The following is a 17,500-nucleotide window of genomic DNA, read 5'->3' as shown; positions in this document are numbered from 1 at the left end:
AGTGTTGATTTATTTGAGCTGATTTGGGCTGTTTTTAGCTAACTTAAATCAGTTCATTGTGGATTCAGTTCATTTTATTTGATTAAATCCAGTGTTTATTCAGTTCATGTCAAATAAAATGAACTGAATCCACAATGAACTGAATTAAGTTAACTAAAAACAGCCCAAATCAGCTCAAATGAATCAACACTGAATTAAATCAACACTGAAATTAATTGAATCAACATCTAAATGAATCGATACTGAACTGGATGAACATTGAATGTAACTGTATTAACATTCAAATAAATCAAATTAAATTAACTGAATCAACACTGAACAGAATCAACAGCGTAATGAATCAACACTGAGGATAACTGAATAAACACTCAAAAAAATAACTGAATCAAAACTGAACTGAAAGAACATGGAATTGAACTGAATCAACAATAAAATTATCAAAAGAAATTAACTGAACCAATATTCAAATGAATCGAATGAAACTACCTCAATCAGCATTGATCTGGATGAACATTGAATTGAACTGAATCAACATTCAGCTGAATCAAATGAGCTGAACTGAGTCAGCGCTTATAAACACTGAGCTGGAGTGTGTGTATCTGCTTCAGGGAAACACAGTAAGTGTTCATAATAACATCTGAGCACAGAAAACATCTTCCTGCCAGAGCGAGATTGTGTGTGTGTGTGTGTGTGTGTGTGTGTGTGTGTGTGTGTGTGTGTGTGTGTCCTCACCCGCCGGGAAGCGCTCGATCACGGGCAGATTGTCCACCTGTAGTGTTGCGTTTCCACCACTGCGTGTGAATCTGACCACATGATATTTCCCATCGCTGACCATCACTCCGCTCTCCTCGATCACGATGTCGTCCGTTCCCACGTTAAAGATCACGCCGACTCTCCCGCGCTCCTGACGGACACACACACACACACACACACACACAAACACAAACACACGTTCAGTCACATATAATGAACAGATTGACATTCATGATTTTTTCCCAGAGATGGGTTGCAGCTGGAAGGACATCCGCTGCGTAAAACACATGCTGCATAAGTTGGCGGTTCATTCCGCTGTGGCGACCCCAAAATAATAAAGGGACTAAGCTGAAAAGAAAATGAATGAATGAATGACATTCATGAATCTAGTAAGATAGGCTCCTCCCCCAATGACGGTTGGGTTTAGGGGTGGGGTTTGGTGCCACACCTCTAAATTAGCCAATGAACTAACAAAGTTTGTCTCCGCCCACATGCCGTCAATCAAACAGAAACCTCGCCCATTATCAAACTCAGCAGATTTGACTTTACAGTCAAAAATAAATGAATGATAAGAAATAAGCGTAAACATTTCTCTTATGTACACTCACCGGCCACTTTATTAGGTACACGTTCAACTGCTCATTACACAAATTTCTAATCAGCCAATCAGATGACAGCAGCTCACTGCATTTAGGCATGTAGACATGGTCAAGACGATCTGCTGCAGGTCAAAGCAAGCATCAGAATGGGGAAGAAAGGGGATTTAAGAGACGCTGAACGTGGCATGGTTGTTGCTGCCAGACGGGCTGCTCTGAGTATTTCAGAAACTGCTGATCTACTGCGTTCATTAGTACCAATTGAGCATGGTGTCAACACCACAGCCTACCTGAGTATTGTTGCTGACCATGTCCATCCCTTTATGAGCACAGTGTCTCCATCTTCTGATGGCTACTTCCAGCAGGATAACGCACCATGTCAGAAAGCACCAATCATCTCAGACTGGTTTCTTGAACATGACAATGAGTTCACTGTACTCAAATGGCCTCCACAGTCACCAGAACTCAATCCAATAGAGCAGCTTTGGGATGTGGTGGAACGGGAGATTGGCATCATGGATGTGCAGCCGACAAATCTGCAGCAACTGTGTGATGCTATCATGTCAATATGGAGCAAAATCTCTGAGGAATATTTCCAGTAGCTTGTTGAATCGACGCCCGTTCTGAAGGCAAAAGGGGTCCGACCTGGTACTAGTGAGGTGTACCTAATAAAGTGGCCGCTGAGTGTAGGTGCAGCTGTAGAGCAATAACAACTCATCGATAAATAAAAACAATACAACATTTCTAAAATTCACACAACACTGTTTGGTTTGTAGTGTAGGTCGGGAATGCATAAACATGTCACACACACACACACACACACACACACACACACTAAAATGTGTGCGTGTGTTTGTCTAAGTGCCTTTGTTTTAGTGTATCTGGTTGCGTGTGTGTGTATGTGTGTAGTGTGTGTGTGTGTGTGTTTGTCTGTCTGTGTTTTAGTAAATGTGAATGTGTTTTGGTGTGTGCCTATCTGTCTTCTTGTGTGTGTGTGTGTATTAGTTGGTGTGTGTCTTTGTCTGTGTGTGTGTGTGTGTCCGTGTCTCCTGCTCGTCTCCCTCTGGTGGTCTTTGTAGAGATGAAGCTCAGCAGTTAATTATAATCTAATTAAAGTGCTCCATCATTAGCTTACAGCAGTGAGAGCGTTAATTAAAAGATGAGCGATCAGACAGACAGCAGACATCATCTCTCTCACTCACACACACACAAACACGCACACACACACACCAAGTTTTGTGTATATTCCTGATTTACTGATATGGAGTGTGTCCATAAGTGTACTGTGTGTGTGTGTGTGTGTGTGTGTGTGTGTGTGTGTGTGTGTGTGTGTGTGTGTGCGTGTGTGTGTGTCTGAGAGTGGGTGTGTGATTGAGTGCAAGTATAAGTGTATGTATGGATTTTCTATGCATGTTTTGTGTGTGTGTGTGTGTGTGTCTGTGTTTATGCAAGTTGTGTGTGTACATTGTGAGTTTATACATGTTTTGCATGTGTGTGTTTGTGTTTTGTGTGTTTGTTTGTTTCGTATGTGTGTGTGTATGTCTATGCATGTTGTGTGTGTGTGAGTTTATATATTTTTGTGTTTGTGTGTGCTTGTGTTTTGTATGTTTATATATGTTTTGTGTGTGTGTGTGTGTGCTTATGTATGTTTTGTATGTGTGTGTGTGGGTGTGTGTACAGTATATGAGTTTATGTTTTGTGTGTGTGTGTGTATAGTAAATGAGGTTATATATTTTGTGTGTTTATGCATGTTTTGTGTGTGCGTTAATGTGTTTTGTGTGTGTGTTTATGCATGTTTTGTGTGTGTGTTAATGTGTTTTGTGTGTGTGTTTATGCATGTTTTGTGTGTGTGTGTGTGTGTGTGCAGAATGTGAGTTTATATACGTTTTGTGTGTCTAAGCATGTTTTGTGTGTGTGTGTGCGTGTATATATGCATGCATGTTTTGTATGTGTGTGTCTCTTTGTGTGTATACATACCAAACGGCTGAATTTCTCCCCTATTAAAGCCCTGTGAGCACACACAGACAGAAGTGTGTGTGTGCTGAATCCTCTAGTTAGTGTGTGTGTGTGTGTGTGGCTCATGATGGAGTGTTTCTTCTCTGATACTGACGCTGAGTGTCAGGAGGCTCACAGCAGCCAATTAGAGCGGCTCGTTTGATTACTTCTGTCTGTCACAGTGAGAAAGCGGCTCTGAGATCCAACATGGCTGCCGGCGGTGTGCAGCTTCACCACTGAACATCTGCAGCTGTGAAACTGAGTGATGGGGCTCTGCGGAGGGCCACGCTTCACTCACTGCACTGAACTCTTCCTCATTTACAGCAGTATAAAGAGCCTCCAGCACACTTTACTCTGCATCACCCTCCAGATCTGCTTCCTCCAGTCTCAATAATGACGGAGAGCAGATCACACTTACTCTGTCATGCTAAAGGGAAAGCAGGATACACACGATCACTTCATTCAGCTCCTCCATCCTCACATCTCCCCCTCAATCCTGAAGGGCTTAGGAAAAGAAACACGGAAAAGTGTGTGTGTGTGTGTTTGTTTTCAGTGTGTTGAGTGAGTGTGTGTTTTCAGTGTGTGTGTGTGTGTGTAAGGAAAGCTGAGGTCCTTCCTTCTCATCTCATGTGAACAGAAGATGTTTACGGCAGAGAAACACTGACGGAGGATCAGCTGCACTCTCCATGCAGCAGTCTGTCTATTATTATCTCTCTACTTCTCTATTTATACATCTGCCCCATGTGTGTGTGTGTGTGTGTGTGTGTGTGTGTGTGCTGTAGGTGTTCTCTGCAGATGTGAGTGTATGATTGTTCATGATGGCTAAAACCTGCAGATCTGTCAGTTAAAGAGTTCAGCATTTATTCTCCTCAACAGCACACACACACACACACACACACACACACACACACACACATGCACAAACACACACACGCACACACACACAAGCACACGCACACACACACGCACGCACACACACACACACACACACACGCACACACGCACACACGCACACACACACACAAACACACAAACACACACAAACACACACACACACACACAGCTTCTTCAAGGTTCTATTTGTTCACTTCTGTCTGAACTCCTGATGTGGTTTCTCCAGGAATTGATCATTATTTCAGTGTGATCAGCCTCATGTGATGGTGTGAGAGACGACTAGAGGCGCTGCAGTAATGAAGAAGAAAACACTGCATGCTAATGACTACAACAGAAGCGTGTATTATTGATTAACAGCCTTGTAGCTCACAGCAGGTCTGTCTTTAACAGGTTATCAGTAAATGTTATCGTTTATCTGTTACAGGATGTCGTTGCGGCTGAATGAATTAATGAGTGTGATTTTTTTCTGTAGCTCTGAGAGCTCGGTCATCCATCAGTGTGAGGATCATCCAGCATTCAGACACACACAGCACGCTTGTCTTCTAATTGACTAGAGAAAGATTACACAGATGCCCAGATGCTTACTAGTGAGTGACCTACAGCACAGAAGCGTCAGTCGGAGACTAATGAGTGAATGAGGAGCAACGGCTCACTCTGGAGGAACCATTCATCACCCGCTAACACAAACACATTGACCAGCCCACATCACATCACACCGACCAACCCGCATCACATCACACTGACCAACCCGCATCACATCACACTGACCAACCCGCATCACATCACACACATCACACTGACCAATCCGCATCACATCACACCGACCAACCCGCACCACATCACACCGACCAACCCGCACCACATCACACCGACCAACCCGCATCACATCACACCGACCAACCCGCATCACATCACACTGACCAACCCGCACCACATCACACCGACCAACCCGCATCACATCACACTGACCAACCCGCATCACATCACACCGACCAACCCGCACCACATCACACCGACCAACCCGCATCACATCACACCGACCAACCCGCATCACATCACACACATCACACTGACCAATCCGCATCACATCACACCGACCAACCCGCACCACATCACACCGACCAACCCGCATCACATCACACCGACCAACCCGCATCACATCACACACATCACACTGACCAATCCGCATCACATCACACTGACCAACCCGCATCACATCACACTGACCAACCCGCACCACATCACACCGACCAACCCGCATCACATCACACACATCACACTGACCAACCCGCATCACATCACACCGACCAACCCGCATCACATCACACTGACCAACCCGCACCACATCACACCGACCAACCCGCATCACATCACACACATCACACTGACCAACCCGCATCACATCACACCAACCAACCCGCATCACATCACACCGACCAACCCGCATCACATCACACCGACCAACCCGTATCACATCACACTGACCAACCGGCATCACATCACACTGACCAGCCCGCATCACATCACACCGACCAACCCGCATCACATCACACCGACCAACCCGCATCACATCACACTGACCAACCGGCATCACATCACACCGACCAGCCCGCATCACATCACACCGACCAACCCGCATCACATCACACTGACCAACCCGCATCACATCACACCGACCAACCCGCATCACATCACACCGACCAACCCGCATCACATCACACCGACCAACCCGCATCACATCACACCGACCAACCCGCATCACATCACACCGACCAACCCGCATCACATCACACCGACCAACCCGCATCACATCACACCGACCAACTCGCATCACATCACACTGACCAACCCGCATCACATCACACTGACCAACCCGCATCACATCACACCGACCAACCCGCATCACATCACACCGACCAACCCGCATCACATCACACTGACCAACCCGCATCACATCACACCGACCAACCCGCACCACATCACACCGACCAACCCGCATCACATCACACCGACCAACCCGCATCACATCACACACATCACACTGACCAATCCGCATCACATCACACTGACCAACCCGCATCACATCACACTGACCAACCCGCACCACATCACACCGACCAACCCGCATCACATCACACACATCACACTGACCAACCCGCATCACATCACACCGACCAACCCGCATCACATCACACTGACCAACCCGCACCACATCACACCGACCAACCCGCATCACATCACACCGACCAACCCGCATCACATCACACTGACCAACCCGCATCACATCACACTGACCAACCCGCATCACATCACACTGACCAACCCGCATCACATCACACTGACCAACCCGCATCATATCACACCGACCAGCCCGCATGACATCACACCGACCAACCCGCATCACATCACACCGACCAACCCGCATCACATCACACCGACCAACCCGCATCACATCACACTGACCAGCCCGCATCACATCACACTGAACAACCCGCATCACATCACACTGACCAACCCGTATCACATCACACCGACCAACCCGCATCACATCACACCGACCAGCCCACATCACATCACACTGACCAACCCGCATCACATCACACTGACCAACCCGCATCACATCACACTGACCAACCCGCATCACATCACACCGACCAACCCGCATCACATCACACCGAACAACCAGCATAACATCACACTGACCAGCCCACATCACATCACACTGACCAACCCGCATCACATCACACTGACCAACCCGCATCACATCACACCGACCAACCCGCATCACATCACACTGACCAACCCGCATCACATCACACCGACCAACCCGCATCACATCACACTGACCAGCCCACATCACATCACACTGACCAACCCGCATCACATCACACTGACCAACCCGCATCATATCACACCGACCAGCCCGCATGACATCACACCGACCAACCCGCATCACATCACACCGACCAACCCGCATCACATCACACCGACCAACCCGCATGACATCACAGACCAGCCCGCATCACATCACACTGACCAACCCGCATCACATCACACCGACCAACCCGCATCACATCACACCGACCAACCCGCATCACATCACACTGACCAGCCCGCATCACATCACACTGACCAACCCGCATCACATCACACTGACCAACCCGCATCACATCACACTGACCAACCCGCATCACATCACACCGAACAACCCGCATCACATCACACCGACCAACCAGCATAACATCACACCGACCAACCCGCATCACATCACACTGACCAACCCGCATCACATCACACCGACCAACCCGCATCACATCACACTGACCAGCCCACATCACATCACACTGACCAACCCGCATCACATCACACTGACCAACCCGCATCACATCACACTGACCAACCCGCATCACATCACACCGAACAACCAGCATCACATCACACCGACCAACCAGCATAACATCACACCGACCAACCCGCATCACATCACACCGACCAACCCGCATGACATCACAGACCAGCCCGCATCACATCAAACTGACCAGCCCGCATCACATCACACTGACCAGCCCGCATCACATCACACCGACCAACCCGCATCACATCACACCGACCAACCCGCATCACATCACACCGACCAACCAGCATAACATCACACCGACCAGCCCGCATCACATCACACCGACCAGCCCGCATCACATCACACCGACCAACCCGCATCACATCACACCGACCAACCCGCATCACATCACAGACCAGCCCGCATCACATCAAACTGACCAGCCCGCATCACATCACACTGACCAGCCCGCATCACATCACACCGACCAACCCGCATCACATCACACTGACCAGCCCGCATCACATCACACCGACCAGCCCGCATCACATCACACTAACCAACCCGCATCACATCACACCGACCAACCCGCATCACATCACACTGACCAACCCGCATCACATCACACCGACCAACCCGCATCACATCACACTGACCAACCCGCATCACATCACACTGACCAACCCGCATCACATCACACCGACCAACCCGCATCACATCACACTGACCAACCCGCATCACATCACACTGACCAACCCGCATCACATCACACCGACCAACCCGCATCACATCACACTACCAAACCTGCATCACATCACACTGACCAACCCGCATCATATCACACCGACCAACCCGCATCACATCACACCGACCAACCCGCATCACATCACACTGACCAGCCCGCATCACATCACACTGACCAACCCGCATCACATCACACTGACCAACCCGCATCACATCACACTGACCAACCCGCATCACATCACACCGAACAACCCGCATCACATCACACCGACCAACCAGCATAACATCACACTGACCAACCCGCACCACATCACACCGACCAACCCGCATCACATCACACTGACCAACCCGCATCACATCACACCGACCAACCCGCACCACATCACACCGACCAACCCGCATCACATCACACCGACCAACCCGCATCACATCACACACATCACACTGACCAATCCGCATCACATCACACCGACCAACCCGCACCACATCACACCGACCAACCCGCATCACATCACACCGACCAACCCGCATCACATCACACACATCACACTGACCAATCCGCATCACATCACACTGACCAACCCGCATCACATCACACTGACCAACCCGCATCACATCACACACATCACACTGACCAATCCGCATCACATCACACCGACCAACCCGCACCACATCACACCGACCAACCCGCACCACATCACACCGACCAACCCGCATCACATCACACCGACCAACCCGCATCACATCACACTGACCAACCCGCACCACATCACACCGACCAACCCGCATCACATCACACTGACCAACCCGCATCACATCACACCGACCAACCCGCACCACATCACACCGACCAACCCGCATCACATCACACCGACCAACCCGCATCACATCACACACATCACACTGACCAATCCGCATCACATCACACCGACCAACCCGCACCACATCACACCGACCAACCCGCATCACATCACACCGACCAACCCGCATCACATCACACACATCACACTGACCAATCCGCATCACATCACACTGACCAACCCGCATCACATCACACTGACCAACCCGCACCACATCACACCGACCAACCCGCATCACATCACACACATCACACTGACCAACCCGCATCACATCACACCGACCAACCCGCATCACATCACACTGACCAACCCGCACCACATCACACCGACCAACCCGCATCACATCACACACATCACACTGACCAACCCGCATCACATCACACCAACCAACCCGCATCACATCACCCCGACCAACCCGCATCACATCACACCGACCAACCCGTATCACATCACACTGACCAACCGGCATCACATCACACTGACCAGCCCGCATCACATCACACCGACCAACCCGCATCACATCACACCGACCAACCCGCATCACATCACACTGACCAACCGGCATCACATCACACCGACCAGCCCGCATCACATCACACCGACCAACCCGCATCACATCACACTGACCAACCCGCATCACATCACACCGACCAACCCGCATCACATCACACCGACCAACCCGCATCACATCACACCGACCAACCCGCATCACATCACACCGACCAACCCGCATCACATCACACCGACCAACCCGCATCACATCACACCGACCAACCCGCATCACATCACACCGATCAACTCGCATCACATCACACTGACCAACCCGCATCACATCACACTGACCAACCCGCATCACATCACACCGACCAACCCGCATCACATCACACCGACCAACCCGCATCACATCACACTGACCAACCCGCATCACATCACACCGACCAACCCGCACCACATCACACCGACCAACCCGCATCACATCACACCGACCAACCCGCATCACATCACACACATCACACTGACCAATCCGCATCACATCACACTGACCAACCCGCATCACATCACACTGACCAACCCGCACCACATCACACCGACCAACCCGCATCACATCACACACATCACACTGACCAACCCGCATCACATCACACCGACCAACCCGCATCACATCACACTGACCAACCCGCACCACATCACACCGACCAACCCGCATCACATCACACCGACCAACCCGCATCACATCACACTGACCAACCCGCATCACATCACACTGACCAACCCGCATCACATCACACTGACCAACCCGCATCACATCACACTGACCAACCCGCATCATATCACACCGACCAGCCCGCATGACATCACACCGACCAACCCGCATCACATCACACCGACCAACCCGCATCACATCACACCGACCAACCCGCATCACATCACACTGACCAGCCCGCATCACATCACACTGAACAACCCGCATCACATCACACTGACCAACCCGCATCACATCACACCGACCAACCCGCATCACATCACACCGACCAGCCCACATCACATCACACTGACCAACCCGCATCACATCACACTGACCAACCCGCATCACATCACACTGACCAACCCGCATCACATCACACCGACCAACCCGCATCACATCACACCGAACAACCAGCATAACATCACACTGACCAGCCCACATCACATCACACTGACCAACCCGCATCACATCACACTGACCAACCCGCATCACATCACACCGACCAACCCGCATCACATCACACTGACCAACCCGCATCACATCACACCGACCAACCCGCATCACATCACACTGACCAGCCCACATCACATCACACTGACCAACCCGCATCACATCACACTGACCAACCCGCATCATATCACACCGACCAGCCCGCATGACATCACACCGACCAACCCGCATCACATCACACCGACCAACCCGCATCACATCACACCGACCAACCCGCATGACATCACAGACCAGCCCGCATCACATCACACTGACCAACCCGCATCACATCACACCGACCAACCCGCATCACATCACACCGACCAACCCGCATCACATCACACTGACCAGCCCGCATCACATCACACTGACCAACCCGCATCACATCACACTGACCAACCCGCATCACATCACACTGACCAACCCGCATCACATCACACCGAACAACCCGCATCACATCACACCGACCAACCAGCATAACATCACACCGACCAACCCGCATCACATCACACTGACCAACCCGCATCACATCACACCGACCAACCCGCATCACATCACACTGACCAGCCCACATCACATCACACTGACCAACCCGCATCACATCACACTGACCAACCCGCATCACATCACACTGACCAACCCGCATCACATCACACCGAACAACCAGCATCACATCACACCGACCAACCAGCATAACATCACACCGACCAACCCGCATCACATCACACCGACCAACCCGCATGACATCACAGACCAGCCCGCATCACATCAAACTGACCAGCCCGCATCACATCACACTGACCAGCCCGCATCACATCACACCGACCAACCCGCATCACATCACACCGACCAACCCGCATCACATCACACCGACCAACCAGCATAACATCACACCGACCAGCCCGCATCACATCACACCGACCAGCCCGCATCACATCACACCGACCAACCCGCATCACATCACACCGACCAACCCGCATCACATCACAGACCAGCCCGCATCACATCAAACTGACCAGCCCGCATCACATCACACTGACCAGCCCGCATCACATCACACCGACCAACCCGCATCACATCACACTGACCAGCCCGCATCACATCACACCGACCAGCCCGCATCACATCACACTAACCAACCCGCATCACATCACACCGACCAACCCGCATCACATCACACTGACCAACCCGCATCACATCACACCGACCAACCCGCATCACATCACACTGACCAACCCGCATCACATCACACTGACCAACCCGCATCACATCACACCGACCAACCCGCATCACATCACACTGACCAACCCGCATCACATCACACTGACCAACCCGCATCACATCACACCGACCAACCCGCATCACATCACACTACCAAACCTGCATCACATCACACTGACCAACCCGCATCATATCACACCGACCAACCCGCATCACATCACACTGACCAACCCGCATCACATCACACTGACCAACCCGCATCACATCACACTGACCAACCCGCATCACATCACACCGAACAACCCGCATCACATCACACCGACCAACCAGCATAACATCACACTGACCAACCCGCACCACATCACACCGACCAACCCGCATCACATCACACTGACCAACCCGCATCACATCACACCGACCAACCCGCACCACATCACACCGACCAACCCGCATCACATCACACCGACCAACCCGCATCACATCACACACATCACACTGACCAATCCGCATCACATCACACCGACCAACCCGCACCACATCACACCGACCAACCCGCATCACATCACACCGACCAACCCGCATCACATCACACACATCACACTGACCAATCCGCATCACATCACACTGACCAACCCGCATCACATCACACTGACCAACCCGCACCACATCACACCGACCAACCCGCATCACATCACACACATCACACTGACCAACCCGCATCACATCACACCGACCAACCCGCATCACATCACACTGACCAACCCGCACCACATCACACCGACCAACCCGCATCACATCACACACATCACACTGACCAACCCGCATCACATCACACCAACCAACCCGCATCACATCACACCGACCAACCCGCATCACATCACACCGACCAACCCGTATCACATCACACCGACCAACCCGCATCACATCACACTGACCAACCGGCATCACATCACACCGACCAGCCCGCATCACATCACACTGACCAACCCGCATCACATCACACTGAGCAGCCCGCATCACATCACACCGACCAACCCGCATCACATCACACTGACCAACCGGCATCACATCACACCGACCAGCCCGCATCACATCACACCGACCAACCCGCATCACATCACACTGACCAACCCGCATCACATCACACCGACCAACCCGCATCACATCACACCGACCAACCCGCATCACATCACACCGACCAACCCGCATCACATCACACCGACCAACCCGCATCACATCACACCGACCAACCCGCATCACATCACACCGATCAACTCGCATCACATCACACTGACCAACCCGCATCACATCACACTGACCAACCCGCATCACATCACACCGACCAACCCGCATCACATCACACCGACCAACCCGCATCACATCACACTGACCAACCGGCATCACATCACACTGACCAGCCCGCATCATATCACACTGACCAGCCCGCATGACATCACACCGACCAACCCGCATCATATCACACCGACCAACCCGCATCACATCACACTGACCAACCCGCATCACATCACACTGACCAACCCGCATCACATCACACTGACCAACCCGCATCACATCACACTGACCAACCCGCATCATATCACACCGACCAGCCCGCATGACATCACACCGACCAACCCGCATCACATCACACCGACCAACCCGCATCATATCACACCGACCAACCCGCATCACATCACACTGACCAGCCCGCATCACATCACACTGAACAACCCGCATAACATCACACTGACCAACCCGTATCACATCACACCGACCAACCCGCATCACATCACACCGACCAACCCGCACCACATCACACACATCACACTGACCAATCCGCATCACATCACACTGACCAACCCGCATCACATCACACTGACCAACCCGCATCACATCACACCGACCAACCCGCATCACATCACACCGAACAACCAGCATAACATCACACTGACCAGCCCACATCACATCACACTGACCAACCCGCATCACATCACACTGACCAACCCGCATCACATCACACCGACCAACCCGCATCACATCACACTGACCAACCCGCATCACATCACACCGACCAACCCGCATCACATCACACTGACCAGCCCACATCACATCACACTGACCAACCCGCATCACATCACACTGACCAACCCGCATCATATCACACCGACCAGCCCGCATGACATCACACCGACCAACCCGCATCACATCACACCGACCAACCCGCATCACATCACACCGACCAACCCGCATGACATCACAGACCAGCCCGCATCACATCACACTGACCAACCCGCATCATATCACACCGACCAACCCGCATCACATCACACCGACCAACCCGCATCACATCACACTGACCAGCCCGCATCACATCACACTGACCAACCCGCATCACATCACACTGACCAACCCGCATCACATCACACTGACCAACCCGCATCACATCACACTGACCAACCCGCATCACATCACACCGACCAACCAGCATAACATCACACCGACCAACCCGCATCACATCACACTGACCAACCCGCATCACATCACACCGACCAACCCGCATCACATCACACTGACCAGCCCACATCACATCACACTGACCAACCCGCATCACATCACACTGACCAACCCGCATCACATCACACTGACCAACCCGCATCACATCACACCGACCAACCCGCATCACATCACACCGAACAACCCGCATCACATCACACCGACCAACCAGCATAACATCACACCGACCAACCCGCATCACATCACACTGACCAACCCGCATCACATCACACCGACCAACCCGCATCACATCACACTGACCAACCCGCATCACATCACACCGACCAACCAGCATAACATCACACCGACCAGCCCGCATCACATCACACCGACCAGCCCGCATCACATCACACCGACCAACCCGCATCACATCACACCGACCAACCAGCATAACATCACAGACCAGCCCGCATCACATCAAACTGACCAGCCCGCATCACATCACACTGACCAACCCGCATCACATCACACTGACCAACCCGCATCACATCACACCGACCAGCCCGCATCACATCACACTAACCAACCCGCATCACATCACACCGACCAACCCGCATCACATCACACTGACCAACCCGCATCACATCACACCGACCAACCCGCATCACATCACACTGACCAACCCGCATCACATCACACTGACCAACCCGCATCACATCACACTACCAAACCTGCATCACATCACACTGACCAACCCGCATCATATCACACCGACCAACCCGCATCACATCACACTGACCAACCCGCATCACATCACACTGACCAACCCGCATCACATCACACCGACCAACCCGCATCACATCACACTACCAAACCTGCATCACATCACACTGACCAACCCGCATCATATCACACCGACCAACCCGCATCACATCACACCGACCAACCCGCATCACATCACACTGACCAGCCCGCATCACATCACACTGACCAACCCGCATCACATCACACTGACCAACCCGCATCACATCACACTGACCAACCCGCATCACATCACACCGAACAACCCGCATCACATCACACCGACCAACCAGCATAACATCACACCGACCAACCCGCATCACATCACACTGACCAACCCGCATCACATCACACCGACCAACCCGCATCACATCACACTGACCAACCCGCATCACATCACACTGACCAACCCGCATCACATCACACCGACCAACCCGCATCACATCACACCGAACAACCAGCATAACATCACACTGACCAGCCCACATCACATCACACTGACCAACCCGCATCACATCACACTGACCAACCCGCATCACATCACACCGACCAACCCGCATCACATCACACTGACCAACCCGCATCACATCACACCGACCAACCCGCATCACATCACACTGACCAGCCCACATCACATCACACTGACCAACCCGCATCACATCACACTGACCAACCCGCATCATATCACACCGACCAGCCCGCATGACATCACACCGACCAACCCGCATCACATCACACCGACCAACCCGCATCACATCACACCGACCAACCCGCATGACATCACAGACCAGCCCGCATCACATCACACTGACCAACCCGCATCATATCACACCGACCAACCCGCATCACATCACACCGACCAACCCGCATCACATCACACTGACCAGCCCGCATCACATCACACTGACCAACCCGCATCACATCACACTGACCAACCCGCATCACATCACACTGACCAACCCGCATCACATCACACTGACCAACCCGCATCACATCACACCGACCAACCAGCATAACATCACACCGACCAACCCGCATCACATCACACTGACCAACCCGCATCACATCACACCGACCAACCCGCATCACATCACACTGACCAGCCCACATCACATCACACTGACCAACCCGCATCACATCACACTGACCAACCCGCATCACATCACACCGACCAACCCGCATCACATCACACCGACCAACCCGCATCACATCACACCGAACAACCCGCATCACATCACACCGACCAACCAGCATAACATCACACCGACCAACCCGCATCACATCACACTGACCAACCCGCATCACATCACACCGACCAACCCGCATCACATCACACTGACCAACCCGCATCACATCACACCGACCAACCAGCATAACATCACACCGACCAGCCCGCATCACATCACACCGACCAGCCCGCATCACATCACACCGACCAACCCGCATCACATCACACCGACCAACCAGCATAACATCACAGACCAGCCCGCATCACATCAAACTGACCAGCCCGCATCACATCACACTGACCAACCCGCATCACATCACACTGACCAACCCGCATCACATCACACCGACCAGCCCGCATCACATCACACTGACCAACCCGCATCACATCACACCGACCAACCCGCATCACATCACACTGACCAACCCGCATCACATCACACCGACCAACCCGCATCACATCACACTGACCAACCCGCATCACATCACACTGACCAACCCGCATCACATCACACTACCAAACCTGCATCACATCACACTGACCAACCCGCATCATATCACACCGACCAACCCGCATCACATCACACTGACCAACCCGCATCACATCACACTGACCAACCCGCATCACATCACACCGACCAACCCGCATCACATCACACTACCAAACCTGCATCACATCACACTGACCAACCCGCATCATATCACACCGACCAACCCGCATCACATCACACCGACCAACCCGCATCACATCACACTGACCAGCCCGCATCACATCACACTGACCAACCCGCATCACATCACACTGACCAACCCGCATCACATCACACTGACCAACCCGCATCAC

At 52.1% G+C, this 17,500-nt stretch overlaps 1 protein-coding gene across 10 annotated transcripts in view; it reads right to left on the bottom strand.

The window, feature by feature from the left end:
• nrxn2b (neurexin 2b) overlaps positions 1 to 17,500 on the bottom strand; it is a 550,373-nt gene that overhangs the window by 50,894 nt on the left and 481,979 nt on the right. For all 10 annotated transcript variants that reach the window (XM_056460822.1, XM_056460831.1, XM_056460830.1 and 7 more), the window contains one exon: positions 733 to 904. In XM_056460822.1, the coding sequence (XP_056316797.1) occupies positions 733 to 904 (172 nt within the window). The remainder of the gene's footprint in view (positions 1 to 732; positions 905 to 17,500) is intronic.

Source organism: Danio aesculapii, chromosome 7, assembly GCF_903798145.1.
Source record: "Danio aesculapii chromosome 7, fDanAes4.1, whole genome shotgun sequence".
Lineage (NCBI taxonomy): Eukaryota > Metazoa > Chordata > Actinopteri > Cypriniformes > Danionidae > Danio > Danio aesculapii.
This window is presented reverse-complemented; position numbering and strand designations above follow the sequence as displayed.